This window comes from Aythya ferina (assembly GCF_964211825.1).
Source record: "Aythya ferina genome assembly, chromosome: 1".
Taxonomy (NCBI): domain Eukaryota; kingdom Metazoa; phylum Chordata; class Aves; order Anseriformes; family Anatidae; genus Aythya; species Aythya ferina.
This window is the reverse complement of record NC_140296.1, coordinates 149,372,202-149,389,315: the sequence shown is the minus strand read 5'-3', so window position 1 is coordinate 149,389,315 and position 17,114 is coordinate 149,372,202. Positions and strand designations below refer to the sequence as shown.

Below are 17,114 nucleotides of genomic sequence, written 5' to 3'. Positions count from 1 at the left end.
TTCCCTTCCCTTCCCTTCCCTTCCCTTCCCTTCCCGCCCCTCCCCTCCCCTCCCCGCCCCTACCCTGAGAAATGTGACAAAAATAAATAACCAATGTTAGCTTTTTCCACCTTAAGCTAAGCATAAAACTATGATGTCAGTAGAGCAGGGTATTGAAATGTGATAGAAAATCTTCTGAAAATGAAAACATAAAGAAGACAAAGCATTCTAAGCTTGTGTGTTTGCTTGTTTGTTTACAAACCTTTTCATGGCTATTCTTTCTGTGTTGTAAGTACATACGTGAATTCATATACAGGAAATTCTGAGATCTTGTTTACATTTGAGAATTGATCCTATTTACTATCATATTTCAAACTGCTGCAAATTCCTGAATGTACAGATGATTTACATTGTGGTTTTCTTAGTTCAGTTTAAGCTGATACATGATTACATATTAAATACATCGATTGACAGACATAGGAAGGAGTAGAATATTTCTACACCAAGAATGTGTACAACACACACAAAAAATATTAGAGTTCGTCTTCATTTGCTTTAAAAAATCAGGGTTTTGAAAATCTGTATTCTTCAAAATTTCGTACTTAAAAGCAAGAGTTAGGAGCCATTTTTTCACTTACAAGCTCTGTCCATTTGACAGCTTATTCCTTGCACTTTTTTACGTGAGGTTTCTAAACAGCTGCAGTAGAAAAGATGAAAATACTGTAAATTAAGAGCAGTTTTCAAAAGCAGTCATAGCACGTGGCATTATTTTAAAATCATTAAAAAACTTCAAATTAATTATCTCTCTTTAACTAGGTTTGTCATTTAGCTCTAGCTTTCTGCTATAAAATAAATGTTATTAAATTTCATATATTTTTTCTGATGGTGGCTTTGAAGTAGTAGCATAATTTAAGTGGCAGAAATTAACATGCACTATACAAACAGAAATTACATGCATCAAACAGATTAAGTACTTGAACTCTTTTCAGAGAGAGTAAGAAATAAATGCTTATACAACAGGAAGAATAAAAATTTCCAATGACCTTTGCTTAGTCTTTATTTAAAAGATGCAAAGAAAGTACAGTAGTGGAGACGCAATAATTTAGGAAGTTTTGTATCTCTTGCTTTTGGTATTCTGGTCTTTGAAACCGTAGTAGGCAGTCATAATTCTATATTATCTAGATAGATAACAGTTCTTGCTTTAAAGACTTTTAGGTCTAATATTCAAAGATCGATTTTTATAGAGACTTTAATTATGAGTTACAGAATTTTTGGCATTACATTAAAGAAGGCCTAAAGAGAATTAGAGAATTTTTCAATTGATTTTTTTCCCACTGTATCCTTTAAATAGCACTGGGATGTGTTCAAGAATGTTACTGAAGTTTTTATCTTGGTTCCTGCACTTCTTGGTCTCAAAGGAAATTTGGAAATGACCTTGGCATCCCGGCTGTCAACTGCTGTAAGTAACTTTCTCTTCTCCTTCCCCCTTCAGATAGGTGTTGTAAATTTTTGAAAACAAATCTTTGGAACTCTAGTGTTTTATGTTTATGGCTTAATCTGGCTTTTACGGGAGCTCTTTAAATCTGTTATTAAATTGGCAAAGTTAAAAAGACAACTGTCTTCCAATCTTTACATAACAAAATTTTACTTGTTTGTTCTCTTCTGAGTCATCATTCAAAAAAGATAAAGTAGATTACTGAGATTTACATTTGTATTCTGTCAGGTTGGCAGATGTCTTTGGCCTTGATGGGGCTTGAATATGCTAACATGAATATTTTGAATATATTATTCCAAAGACCTCTTGACACCAAAATAAAACATTTCTCAAATGGCTACTCCAGACTTTTATTGATCAAACTGTAAGATTATTATTTTTTTTTTACTTTCTTGCTAAATAATTTTATTTATTTTTTGATCTTTTTTTTTTTTGGTGTGTGGGGGTCAGCACTGTAACATAGCATAATTGTTTTATTTTCAGTCTCCTTTTGTATGTATTTGTCATAGCTCCTTTCTACATCTTCAGAGATGTTCCGTACTTTCATTTTTCTAGCCCAAGCAATCCGTATTACTTTAGCGTAAATATTTCTACGTGTGTGAATAACTATTATAAACTAATTAGGCGACTAAACTATTTGTAGTACCTGAACTGGATACTGTAAGACACTACCTTTCTAAGATAAACTTTCCATTTTCCAGCAAGGCTTCTTTTCTCTGCCTGTTGCTGCTTGAATGAATCTTACTATAAAATGTTTGGTCACAGGTGTATGTAACTCCAAATGAGACCTTGCTATGGCATTGTAGAATAGCACTTCCCTATTTCCTTTGAAAATTGCTCTTGAAACTTTCTCATTTATATGGATTTATTTTCTGAGCAGTGTCGGGTTTAGACCTCATAGTTACTTCGTAATCAATTGCTGTGTCCTAGTATTTCTCCTTTTGTGCTATTTCCAGTTGTTTCTCCCATCTTCTGGCATAAATATTGTTAGTCAGTAAGTGCATAACCTTGCACTTCTACTGTTGAATTTCATTTGTTTCCATTGCTGTAATCCTCAAGGTCACTCAGTTTTTGTATATTTCAATGCTTCGTATTGACAATGCCTCCCAGGTTTCTGTCATTAATACATTTCATTATCACATTATATTGAGTTATTGTCCAAATGCACACTGTGATGGACATAACCTTAGCAGCCCTGTGAAGGTTTGCTGGTGTCATGCCTGTTACAGAAACTAGTGAGTTTTGCCCCATAGCCTTTCTTTCATGCGTAAAAATTGACATGTACTGCATCTTTGTCAGTAGCAGCCTTAGCTATTCAGTTTTGCTTTGTCTGATTTTAATGCTGTTACTCTTCTGTGTATTCTGCCTGTTTCTTAAAAATAATTTCTGTTTTAACCTTACTACTTTAACTGTCACACATAAATTTATATTCTACCTTACTTTCTTTTGGGTTGACATGTTGCTTAATTTGCTCCTTACTGTTACAGCTCATGGTCTTGAGGGTTGAAAGTGATTGTACTTCACAGCGAAAAGCACATTCAGGGAAGCCCAATATCTACTAGTGCCTAACTGAAAGATTAAAAAGATGTTAAGAATCATCTTGACCTCTTCTGTTTCTGTTAATGGGATCTTTAATTCTTTGTCCAAATTACATCCTTGACCTTTGTCAGATCATGCCTCCAGCACATATTCTCTGGGCCAGTCAGTGGTTGGTTTCCCCGTCATCACCAGCGCCATGTCATTTGTGAAACTCATAGCTCTCAGGGGACATTTGGAAAAGGATCACATAGACCCTTTGTCTGCACTGGGAACATTAGCCCCAGTTTGTATCATCCGTTGAATGTTACCAAAAATGCAGGAGTTGTTCCCCCTCACACATAAAAGTTGGTACTAGAGTTTCCACAACATTGGCTGCATGTTCAGTTGCTAAGCTGATATTACGAGTGATTGAAGTTGACATCATGAGGTTCAGGACACTTCTGCTCAGCCCAGAATGGCATTCTTAAAAGTATCCCAGTAACTGTGATAACGTGATCTGCAAATGTCTTGAATGTGATTTGTCATAGCTAATTTGGCCATCTGAAGCCCAACCCTCCTAACGACAGCCCAATATGAAAAGGGTTAGTTTGAGGAGTATTGCCAGGGCCACTTACCACTGTCATTAAATCTCATCAAGACATAAATCAGCTGATGATTCAGTAGGTTTTATTCAAGCATGCCATGAAAAGCTTCCCCTCACCTCAATACAAGAAATTGCCATATCTGGCTTGGCAAAACCAGGTTAGCCACCTCTGTTTGCAGCTTGCTATTATGAAGGTAAATTAGGTGGCTAAGAAGAGGTCAGTGAAGTGTACGTTTCTTCAGACAATGTTTTGTGGCATGTAGGAGCTTTGGTTTCTTTGGTGTTTCCTGATGTCATGGTCATAGCACCACCAACACCAAACTGTTTCTCAGCTTTGTATGAACAGACTTGTGTTGGTTTCTTTTTCTCGTTTGCTTGTTTTCTGATGCCTCCAACTTCCTTGTCTGACCCAGCTACCTGGAGTAGGTTACATAGATGACTGAAATACTTTCCAGGATTACCTTAGTCATATTGTAAGTTCGTTGCACATCCTTCATGGGAAGGAAGCAGGGGCTTTGCCACAGTTCAGTGACCATTCTCCTTTTTGCCAATGGTGGCTCTAATTTGTTTTAGCTGCTGAAGAGCTCATCAGAAAATGTTGTGGTGAGTGTGCATGCACACGTGCACAACATAGTGGAGAGTTACAAGAACAACATTATACAAAATAAGAACAATATAGATCGTTCATTATCAGGTTAATGTAAAAAAAAAAAAAAAAAAAAAAAAAAAAAAAAAAAAGACAGTTTTTACATATCAGAAAACAGGGAAAAAAATGTATTTTATCCTGCAGAGAACCTTGCAACTTTCTTTTATGTGTTTTCACCCATACTTAACATCAGTTGCAATGAGCACAGCTCTGTGAGCCTGCCATATCCTCTCTGAGAGCTACTGCAAAGGCAAACCAATACAAAAGAACTCTGTAATGCTTCTAAACCAACCAACCAACCAACCAACTAACAACACACCAAAAAAAAACACATACAAACACACAAAAAATGCTATTGGACATGTTACGTGTTACTTGTAACTTTGTACAGGTGACAACTTGAACTTAGTTTGGGCTTTGTTGCCACATGAGAATTGAGAACAGTCACCCTGTTTGCTCTGCCTCCCCCAGGTTTAAAAACAGGTGCAATATCATCTTGTATCATTCCTACTGAACACTTCCATCAAAAACCTTGATACTGGACCTGCATTTTACATGCCAGATCTCCTGGGTCTCCATGAAATAGGTTATTCTGGCCTTTGCACTCCTCACATTAACTTCATTGACCTGCACGCTCTTCAGCCATCTCACCTTTGCTCCTGTCATCCTCATCCTAAGTGAAAACTGGAGGAGTATATTAATTCAGGGCATATTTAAGCAGTTGGAGGGAGTATGAGTTTGGGGGGAGTTGTATGATTAATCTTCTCTCCTCTGATTTAAATTTGCTGACACCAGCTCCCCACCAAGTACACACTAAATACAAGACTGTGTCTCTGTGAATAGCTTGCCTTTGAGGAAGACATTTCCAGCATGACGTCAGCACTGGAACTAATTCATACCCTTCTTGCTCAGCTAGCTTATAATTGCAGCTGAATTTGTGTATGTGTCTATGCTCTTGGGGCTGTAAACTAATCATCTTTGTGGTTTCAATCAACTTCAGGGTGTAGCTTGTACTTCTCTTCAGTGTTGGTATGGATGTGAAATTCTCTCTTATCCCACTGCTGTGCTGGCAGCAGTGTATGAGACGTGCTTAGGCCAACTGCCCATTCAAGCATACTATTTATATTGTGTGTTTTGTATTCTTCAGCGTAGTTTTGTTGTTTGAGTCATTCTCATTGTCTCAGTTCACACTGCTGCCTTTTCTCCCTACTACTTTTTCTTTTTTTTTAAGAGGAAGTGAAAACAATAACAACAATAGATAAATAAATAAATGAAAACAAAAAGAAACAAGAACCACTCATCCAGACATCCCTGTAAACTTTATGCAGACTCTCTTGTTTTGACTATGTGTTACTGGTGTTAGGCATTAGCAATTTGACTATAATTTATAGACTTTATAAGCCTTTTGTTTAGGTGTGTGTATTCCAAAGTCTTACAATAAATCTGGTCTCAACTGAAAGGAGTGCTCCTTCTCTCCTTCTTCCTTCCAAACCCCATTTGTGGAACCACGGATGGATCAGATCATTTTGTAAAAAAAATAAACAAATCTTTTTACTCCACAAGAAAGAGTGTTTTTCATCAAACCGTCAAGCAAGTCTGCTTGACTTGTAAGTTCCTGTGAACTCACTCATGAAATTGGTGGACCTGGTTCAAGAAAGACAAGGTGAATGTGTGGATGATAGTGGGGAAAAAGAACTATGCCTTCTGGTAGCAGCTCTCTCTAAGCCTGGATTAAGTTCTTTGCAAGATTACTGGTTTGATAGGGTGCTTTTCTTCCAAAAAGTTTTTTGAAGAACAAAAAAAGTGAGGCTGTCTATAACCTGTCGTATAATTCATTTAGTATATATATTTCAGAATGATGCAAGGGAAATTCTTATCCAAGTTTCCTTAAATATTGATGTAGTACTTAAAATTAATGCATATATTTGTGGAACTTTGATTGTACTTCAAACACTGTAAAGTATTTATAGTGTAGATTGGGATAAAGTGTCTTATTACATTTCCTTTTCTTAAGCTGATATTTCTTTTAATACTTAGTTCCTCACAACTCATTAATATCACAAAGTGGAACAAAGTGGAAAAGAAATTGAAGTATAAAACTGATCATAAAGAAACTATAAAAAGAGGGAAAATATGCATTAAGACTTCCTACATTTTGAGAAATATAAAGTATCTTGTAGGTTAGGATTGTATGGGAAACACCACTGAAACTTATGCTAAAATTTAATCCATTTTTGCAAGAAGATAGTTATTTTAAATATCATTATACTGCAGTGGTACGTACCATCTTCAGATTTTGTCCTCTAACTCAAAAAATACAGGTTTGAAATACATTATAAAATATTGTATTTGTTCATTTTTTAGAATAATTCATTTGCTGTCTTTTCAGCTACTGCTTTAAGACTGGACCTATATCATTTAAAGCATCATAAGTCTGTAACCACTTGCAGTTTTGCTATGCAAGTAGTTCCACTGCAGTCAATTAAAACACTTGCATGAGAGTGTTTGTGTCCATACACTGCGTAGTTGTGCATTTTTTTATTGGCTCATAGGACCACAAAAACAAGCTTAGTTTAAAGTGACTGAACACTGAGCATTTTCCCTTCCAGCCACTGATCTAAACACTGGTGTTGCCTGGCCATTCCTGGAACACAAGGCAGCTAGTATGTCTTGCACAATAAGCTAATGTTAAACAAGTTACTGTGTAAAACTGCATCAAGCTTAGCTGCTCTTGGATAGCTAGTGTGAATACCATTTTAAATCAACAGCAATGCTTAACTTGAAAAAGTGCAGCACAGTTTTCACTTGCTTTCAAAATGTCCATCTTTTGGTGAGAGCTGAATTATTTGTGTTTTTCTGCCTTGTTAGTGCATTTTCTAAGAAATGTAAGATTAAACCCAAACGTCTAAATTTCTCCTGTAATTTTGACAGGTAAATATTGGAAAAATGGATTCTCCCATTGAGAAATGGAACCTAATAATTGGCAATTTGGCCTTAAAACAGGTAAATAAATTGACTTGTTTGATTCACTTTTCTAGATGAACTAAGTTATTTTAAAAGTCAATCAAGTATAGAGACAAACAATGTTAACAGGAAACTACCTCTATTACACTGTTTCATACTTAACATACAGGGGTTTTGTATGTTTGTTTTTTTTCTTTCTTTCTCTTTTTGGTACGGTGTGGTTCTTCTCTAAAACAGTATAAGCTTATATGTATCACAAGAAGAGGTAAAGTATTCTTCATGACTGCACCAAGGGTACTTCCTTTTAATTTTTTCTGAGAGAGCATTTCTAAGGAAAATTGGAGAAAAAATTCAGGTTTAGCAAAACCTCTTGAACATAACCTCTCAAATATTTTCAATGCTGTATTTTCATTGGACTTGATATTTAAAGAAAAAGTATGTGATGGAGCTTTTTGATAATAAATAATATTTTAAATAGCTGGGTCATTTGAACAAAGGAGTGTTTGTTCTCCAGAGCAACTATTTCTTAATTTTTAGAACTATTTCATACTTGTATGTTATAAAAAAACACTCAGAAATACTTGAAATGTTTATGCTGTGACTTCATTGTTTTAAGTGGCTTAGGAACCTCTTTGGGCATTTCATCTTTGGCTTCTGGTGATTCCTCAGCTCTTTTCCCTAATTTGACTTTTGTTATTCCTGGGCCTCTGAATTATCAGTAAAGCCTTTTCTGCTAGCATAAGATTTTTCTTCTCAATCGTCTAGGGTTATCATTGTCTATACGGAGTGGGTGAGCATGCTCCCTTTACAACTTGCAAAAAAAATGTAGATAGGAGGAAAGAATAACAGAGAATGATTCTGCAATATTCCTAAGTCTCAATTATTTTTAAGAAACGCTGATCACTAAAAAAAACAAATGTTCACCTTCTTTTCTTTCCCAGGTTCAGGCAACAGTAGTTGGTTTTCTGGCAGCAGTGGCAGCAGTTATATTGGGCTGGATTCCAGAGGGCAAATACCGCTTTGATCATTCAATCCTCCTGTGTTCTAGCAGTGTAGCAACTGCATTCATAGCTTCTCTTTTACAAGGTAAAAGAAGTGTATATGTTACTTTTTACAGTTATTTGGTTCTCTGCGGATACTGAGTGTGTATTATGTTTCTGTTCGTTAACAATTCAAGTCCAGCAAGCTGTAATACACGTGAAGCACAGCTGAGGGTAGAAAACCCTTCTGCAGTTTCCATAGAGGCCTAAATATTACATTATCTGTCATATTCTTTCGAAAAGGTTTGATTTGCTTGACCTCCTCAGCATGCCTAAAATAAAATAAAATAAAATAAAATAAAATAAAATAAAATAAAATAAAATAAAATAAAATAAAAGTATGTTTTTAGATTTCATCTAATAGGATGGAGAACTTTTTCCCCTACTTTCTATATTAATTGATGTACAAAGTACATGTATGTTCTTAACAGATCATGCATGGAACATATTTGTAAATAAGCTCAAGTGAACTCGGATATTAACTTAGCTGAATCCAAACTCCCTGGTTATCTATCCATGCTGCTTATATATTATTTTGTGTTTTGCTTTGTTTCTGAAATTAACAAATTGGCTTGCTATCTGAAAGTTCTGGATTAAGTTCAAGTCCCCTTCTACAAACAGTGCCAATGTATCTGCCTGGAGCCACATGTCGTGATGAAATTAAGCTTCTCTTGCCAATTGTCAGGACATATTTAACTGTAAAATATGGTATTTAATGGACATGAAGGGGGAAAAAAAAGGTTCCTCTATTTTTGACATATTCTTAATGAAAATTTGCTATCAGTAGTCTTAGTAATAGCAAATCAAGTAAAATGTTTAGCTTCCTTTTTACTAATTTGATATGCTTAATTAAGTGAAAAGTGCAAAATTGTTAATGTTTGGCATGAAATTAAGAGCATACATTTTAGTGACTCCAAAGCCATTAAATTTGATCATGTAACAAAATGAAGAGCAGCAAGAGAACAGGGGAACATGAGCGTGTTTTTTCCACTTATGTATAAGCTGGACATGAAGAGAAATTTTTAATGTTATCTGGTGATAGGCCAGCACAGGAAATTACTTTCTAAGTTTCTGCCTCCTATGCATGAAACAGGTGCTTTTCAGATATTGTGATCAAACAAGATCATTTCAGTTCTTTCTTTTGTAAGTTTCTTGGAGTGTAACTCTTCAGGCAATTTCTCTGAAAGTAAACTCATTTACCCTACAATACATAATATTACTTGCTAAAATACATGAAAATTTGTAATACCAATTCTTCAAAAATTCTTTAAAATAACATGAGGAATAGTATACACAGTTGAAGTGCTTTTGTGTATTGTATGATGAGGGGTAAATTACGTCAAGTTATACCAAAGAAGGATGTTAATAGCAATGTGAGTTTTATTTTTAGTAACCATTCTGTAGGGAAATGTCTTTTTAAAAGTTAGCGTTGGTGTATGTAGGAAAAAAAATAGAAACCAATAGCCTCAATTTGTAATGCTTTAAGTGGGTAGCAAGTTACATTTTCATGTGTTGCCTAGTTTCAGTTTAAATTATTGTGTAGCTTCTTGACTTTTGGTGTTGAGTACTTAGCTGGAAACCTTGCACAATATCTGACATCCAAGTATTGAATTTTATGTTGTTTTCACTGTGGAGCCATTTAAATTTCAGTCAGCTAAAGTTAATGGAGTGTAGAAATAATACACTGAATATTTTTTCTTCAGGAAGTGGTTGATTTACGATTTCAGTTGTGCTAATTCTAACCATAAGCAAAATAGTTGATTGTACAGATGGCTCAATTTTTTTGCGTACTTATTGGATTTTTTTCAAATATCTAACTTAGTTTTTAAGAATGGCTAAAATTTAAAAATGCAGAAATCAGTTAGGTGAGAAGAATGATCATCCCGGGACAAAAGCACAGACTTCTTATTTATTAGGTTTGAAATTGCCATTATCTTGAAATTTCCTATGGGATTACAACAGTAGATATGATTACTGTACTTTCTTCTTCATTGACTCTAGGAATAATAATGGTTGGAGTTATTGTTGGATCAAAGAAAACTGGTATTAATCCTGACAATGTTGCCACTCCGATAGCAGCAAGTTTTGGAGATCTTATCACTCTTGCTATTCTAGCATGGATAAGTCAGGGTCTTTATACTTGCCTTGGTAAGTATATTTCTAAGTATATATCTCCCTAGAAGCCTTTCTTGGGTGGGGGTGGTGGGGAGAAGGCAGGGAAGGAGAAGCTTCGAAAATTTGTTAAACTGACATGTTTTTTGACAACCTTTATATTGTTGAATGATTGAATGATCTTTGGTTTCAACATTTTATCATACGCTTTCTTTTTATCTAATCACTATATTATTATCTAATCACTAACCACTGTCTTGGCACAGTCTTGTAATAGGCAAAAGACTCTCATAGTATCACAGCCAATCTACACGTGAATTAGAAATTGTAGCTGCCGAATTTAGTCCTCTTTCTTTTGGGGTGAGAGGAGAGGGGAAGCTGTCTTCACCCAGGTTTTCTTGGATGCCGATCTCTGAATCAATTATTTGCTTCCCAGAGCCTTATTTAATTGTCCTTTTGCACTGAGGGGAAGGTGTTAAATTGGGTATCTCAATCAGCTACTTTACAGGAGATGAGCTCTGCTTTGACATTTTTTTTTTTTTTTTGGTAGGGTGTGGTTTTAGACACCATTCAAATATATCTTGAGCTGCAACTATACATATGCTTGGAAATCAAAATGGCAATAATTTAAATAACATAAGTAACAATAGCAAGATTACAAGTATGTATTCAAAGAAGTGAAGCATAATTTTAGATCAATTTGTGCTTTGTGATTGCTATGACTTTTAAATGAATTACGCAAAATGAGTTTCCTTCTGATTCCTATCAAGTACTGCAATACCTCCTTGTTTCCTCAGCTTCCCTACTCCTGCTTCCTATATATATTCCCCACTCTTTCCTATCTGTTTCACTGACACTTCCATGTCTCCCTCTTGTTCCCTGGTCCCAAGCGTGATTTTACAAGCTTTCCCACCGTTTCCTTCTGCTTTTCAGTGAACAACGTAACCACTTCCAGCTTCTCCAAATAATGATCTGACTGTCTTTGGTTTTCTTTGTTTTGTTTTGTCTAATAAACTTGGTGAATATATTTCAAACGTAAATCTGAAAATTTAGCTTTAGCTTTCTTCAGAACAGCAGTTCTTCCATGAAAGGTGAAAAAATGAATAACTGCTGTGAAAAGCTGAGCAGCAAAGGAAAGGCCTTCCTTGGCTACTGACTACAGAAAACAATGATCTAATCCTGCCTGATGCATGAATTCTCTCTGGCTTCTTGGTGAAGTTCTTCACTATTTGTTTATTTTCCCACTTATAGCTATGAATTATAGGGGAATTACACATAAACAGGTCCAAATTAATTAATTTTTTTTTTTTTTACAGTCTGCTTTTCTTCTCTTCTAATAGCTATTTGCATGTTTCTATAGTCCCTTAGAAAACTGGCTTTCTGATTTCTAGGCCCCAAAGTGTCTAAATCCTACTCTCATAAAGGAGCAGATTACTGAACAAGGTTCATTGCCACAAGACGAATTCTAAAAATGAATATGCCAATAATTATTATCATTAAAAACATGTTTGTATTTTGGCAGATGTAGTGAAATTCTTGATTGTCAGAGAAAGAGATATGAGCTTGGAAAATGAGAAAGAGGAACTTGAAAATCAATCTTTTTCTTCCTGTTTCTTCATATCCTCCTCTATTCCCCATGAAGAAACAAAAAGTATGAGAACATCTTCTTGCAGGAGAAAAAGACTGTTCAGAAACATATTCAAAATTAAATTATTACTGCAGCTCACTCCTTCCAGAGAAGCTGCTTAAAGTATATTGTACTTTAAAATATTTAACTATGGGCAATTGTAGTACAATATAGCACTGTTGTACTATACAAACAGTACAAATTTTGTACTGTTCATGATAGTTTTACCAGATATGTTGACATCCCTGCATAAATTCTTTACATCTGTGCTCATTTTTCAAGTCTTTTTCGTTTAAAAAAAAATGAGTTGTTTTATGTAAATATTACAACATCAATCAGAAAAGGTATGTAAATAAGTTTCAAGCTACCTTGGAGTGACTTACCGTTTCATTTCTTCACTTTCAACCTACAATTCTATATTTTTGGTATTTGATTTATCATATTTTAAACGTGTCATCTTAAATGCATCAGTGTACAATACATCCATTTTTAATATTTTATATATTTTTGTTAAAACTTAAATTGTACTGTGTATTTATTAACTATATTTTAATGTGTTTTTAAATCTATATTCTAATAAAGTAACTTAATTCTCAAATACTTCCTTTAAATACTGCTTTTAAAGACTTTATAGTCTTTAAAGACTTTATAGACTTATAATGAAAAACAAAAGACTTTTAACTTTTTTTTTCCTTTTTCTTTCTTTCTTTTTTTTTTTTTTTTGGTGAGGAGAACAGCAGAGAAACACCTATTTGCATAAAATGTAGTGTCTGTTGCTAATGCTAGGGCTGGGATAATAATTAATTTAGCTCATTAAAGTTTGTTTTTCTAGACTTATTGTTATGCCCCAAATGCTAGTAGGAATTCTACTAGACTGTAGCTTAGGGTTATTCCACATAAAAGAGATTTCAGGTCCTTGCAGTTGATATGGTTGATTTGACTTCAATTCAAAATTAGAACATGTGCTGGTCAGTGAAGTGCCAGGGAAGCTGCTATAGTGGCTGGATGGAAGGCAGCAGAGAGCTGGCCAGGATTACTGGAAGGCATGTACTACCTATATGGGGAGCTGTGGAGTTGGCAGAAGATGCCAAGCTTGGGTTAATGCTAAGATTAGATTGGGGCTACGGTTATGGTTAAATTTCTTCTTGCCAGGGCTGTGCCTGGTTTAGAGTCATTAATGTTGGACTTACACTTTAAATTTCAGCTAGTAAGTATTCCAAGTGAGGTTTCTTAGACACTTGTGCTACATAGGTCACACTATTTTGTCTTTTAAAATTTTACTCTGCAAACAACTTTATAATGAACATACCAGTGATGTTTAATTTGTTTCCTAGAGCTTTTCCTTCCAAATATTAGTTTTGGAGCATTGTAATGTTCTCTATAAAATTGCTTAAGTTGAATCCACAGAGACTCAAATACTGTAAATGAGAAATAGTGATTCTAATAGTGATTCTGTTTTTAAACACCTTCTTCTACTCCTTTCAATTTTTTTCAGTTCTGGTTACAGGAAAAACATAGTTAGGTGCACTGGTATGGCACACAATTGGATTTTAATAGCAGCTACATTTGTCATTTGCATGTAAACAATATATGTCATTTTGTGAATACATCTAGTATTGCTTCCTGTGCTTTACATAAATTTAGCACAGCATGTTTCTTATTTTTAAAAATTTAATAATTACTACTAATATTTCAGTTTCTCCTAAAATATTATTTATTCTTAAAACACACTACCACCACCAAAAACAACAACAAAAACTCAAACTCAATGAGAAGATAGGGAAAGAAACTTGGACTTTCTTCTTTCTTCTTTTCACGTCTGTTTAGAAATTTACATTTCTAGTTACAGGTGACCTAATGTCTCTTAGAGGAATAACGTAAGAAGTGTGGCCAGCTTGAATTGGTCCTTTGTTATTTTTACAGCTGTACACTCACATTGTATCAAGCCACTGCGGCTGAAAAGCAGATCACACACACGTGTAGGAGGAAGAAGTAGTGCTCTCAAGTATGCTTCTAAGAGTTACTCCCACTTTTCTTTCTATATGGTCTTCTAGAAATGTTTCTCTTTTGGTGATATCAGTAATTATCTAATTATCACTAAAATGACTGCTTCTGCTCTTTATATTTGTTCAATGTCTTTGTATTTTCTTCTCTTAGGAAACAGAGAGTCTTTCTAAAGTAAGAACAACCCACAAAGCCCTTGCAAATGTGTGGTTTCCAAGATTTAGCTGAACTATGAAATAGTAACAAGGAATATAAGTTTGTAGGAGCTTCAGTTTAGGAGAAGTATATAAAGCAGTGAAAGGCAGGGAAGAGGCATTCAGAAAATGATCAGGCAACAATGTTTTGTTTTATTTTTTAAATGTTACAGGAACTTTTTCACACAGTATATGACTGGGATGTGGAAATTACTGCCAGCATGTATTAGGAGGACCAAAGTGATTTAAAAAAAAAAAAAAAAACACCTTGTTGGATAAATTAATCAGAGAGTAATCTATGGACGAGTATTGAAGAGAAAGATGCAGATAGAAAGTAGAGTGATGAAATCCCATCCGTGAGGCAAAGAGCAGCAAAACCTGGCAGAGCACACTGAAAGAAGCATCGCTGTAAACCTGCAGTTTTCTTACCAGTTTTCCACAAGCCTTAACTGTTGGCCATGGTCAGAAACAGGATGCTGGTCTAGATGAGACTCTTGGCTTCACTCAGCACAGATGTCCTTATGCTCTTTCTGCCACTTCCCTGCTTTCTCTGAAGTAGAGCAACAAGCGCAGAGGGAATGTTATAAGGAAGTACACGGTTTATGAGCTAGTAGTGACACGGGTTGAGGCCACCTCTGGACTGTCCTCTGAATGAAAGAGTTTCCCCTACAATTTACTAGCCTGATTACTCAAGTGTGCTGGCAAAGATGGAAGGTTCTAGCTCTATGTGAAGTTTTCAAATAATAGGCCTGAAAGGGTGAAATTATTTATTTAAATGTTTTCTGCTTGTTTGTAACAGAGGTGTACAGCAGATGCTTCATGGCATGCCTAGAAGAGGCAAGGAAAAAGGATGGTAGCATACTTACCCAGGTTAGGGGCATATTAAACATCTCATTTGTCCCCCATCATATATACAATCTCTTTAAAAAATCATTTGGCTGTTTCAAAAATAATGACAAACCCATCAGAGCTGCGGATTTGAATGGCACCAGGTTAACAGCTCTGCCTTAATGCCCTGGAAAGGACTGTGTCTGCACTTCTAAATTACTCCGTGAATCGCATCCTCAGAGATAATCTAATCATTTTCCTTCCTGAGACAATTATCGTAAACTAACTTGTCCGTTAAACGCTGAAACCAATTGAATCTGTTAGCTGATTCACGTCATGTCTTCAATAGCCAGACCTTCAGCGTGCATTAAAAAAAAATAAAAAATGGAAGAAAATCTTCCACGTTTTTGCGCGTTGCACTTAGAGCCATTTAAATACACCGCATAATATCACGACGCCTTGCAGTGCTCTGTTAAACACCTCATTGACCAGTGAAGGGGGACGAGGAGTTTCTTTTAGAGGAAAACCCTTTTTCCCCGGCTCCCTGTCAGTGCGGCGGCCCGCCGGGCGCTAGAGGGCTCCCCAGGCCCGCCGACGGCAGCGGGGAGCCCTGACAGAAAAACCCCTCTGCTCGCCCCCTGTAACGCTGTGAGGGCTTCAAGCTGCCCTCTTCTCCTCACGGAGCGGGGATTAAATATATGCTGGTGGCTCTCAAGCATCCTCGGATCTAGTTTGAGAAGCCAGACGGCGGGATCCCCCATCGTTACTGTCGGGTTCCTAATTTTGCCTCTGAAATAGAGCATTTCCCGTTCACACCTAGAGGCTGTGTTTTCAGAGGCACCGCACCAAACAGTGCACCACAGTATACACCCTGCATAAGCAGCAAAATGTTAAGCATCGGAGTTCCCCAATTGCTTGTGTGATTGCTGTCAGTGTTTTTACCACAGGGATGAGGGTTTAAAATAACTGAAGATCAGCAAGGTCTTGTCTCTTCCCTCCTTCCTTTTTGATGTAAGGTCACAGTCAGGAGTTCACTGAAGAGATACTGAGTGTTTTTAGGAGCTGATTTTGCTGTGCTGGATGTTACAAACTCTATAGCAGAGCCACCAGGACGGGCTGACCAAGTTTCCTCCTGCTATGTAAGCTAAACTGCACAAAGCTTTCTAAAGTGGCATGAAATGAGTCCCAAAAGGGGAGTCATTTATTCCCTTTGTCCCTTCTCCAGTTATCGTAGAATAAATTTTCTTTTTTCTGTGGATCAATATGAATAGGATGATGGCCCAACCTTCCTCAAAAGATGCATCTTGAGGTTAGAGTCTTTTAAGATTCAAGTAAGTTGTTCTGCCAGCAGAGTCTCCCCTAGCTAAAAGAAAGTCCTTTCCGAGAATCAGACGGGAGCTGAGCCGTTCCACGGGGTCTGCAGGGCACTGGAACCTATCATAGCTCACTTGTGACAGTTTCTGTGATATGTTTCGAAACTATTAATGGCTTCTACAGTTCTGGTTTTAATTAAACTTAATAGATGGGAAGTCGAATATAAAGTTCTATTAGGGAACAGCTGCCTTAAGCTTAAATTTTACATTGTCTTTGCCTTCAAACCTGGGTAGGGTGAATTTCAGTTGTGTAGGCTAAAACTTGTAAATTTATTAGTAAGCATACCTGATTTCCTCCTTGTTTAGCAGCATGGGGATGACTGATGCCCTATTTATTTGTTTGTCATTCCCTCTAGCTCTCTTTTTTTCTCTCTCTCTCTCTCTCTCTTTTTTTTTTTTTTTTTTTTTTTTTTTTTTTTTTAATTAAACAGGGAATTCCAATAAAGTACTAGCAACTTTTTGAATAATCTAAGCTCTGGCCTCATCTTGCCCTTGAAGATCACCCACTCCTGAGAACCACTTCTGACTTTTGTTCTTTTCAGGAAAAGCTGTGACACAGTCTTGTAGCAATGGGTAGCTTTTATAATCTGGTTTATGTCCAACTCCATTTAAAAGCCTCAGGTATAAAAGTTATTTTAGGTTAAAACATTGAAAATTAAGGCCAAAAAAATATCTCCTCTTACTTGTTGTTGACTCAGAGGAACAAACTTAAGCCATTGCTGAGTATTGT

At 35.9% G+C, this 17,114-nt stretch overlaps 1 protein-coding gene across 2 annotated transcripts in view; it reads left to right on the top strand.

The window, feature by feature from the left end:
- SLC41A2 (solute carrier family 41 member 2) overlaps positions 1-17,114 on the top strand; it is a 58,368-nt gene that overhangs the window by 11,022 nt on the left and 30,232 nt on the right. For both annotated transcript variants that reach the window (XM_084505507.1, XM_084505508.1), the window contains exons 3-6: positions 1,331-1,438; positions 7,174-7,245; positions 8,148-8,292; positions 10,248-10,394. In XM_084505507.1, coding sequence (XP_084361633.1) covers positions 1,331-1,438; positions 7,174-7,245; positions 8,148-8,292; positions 10,248-10,394 — 472 coding nt within the window. The remainder of the gene's footprint in view (positions 1-1,330; positions 1,439-7,173; positions 7,246-8,147; positions 8,293-10,247; positions 10,395-17,114) is intronic.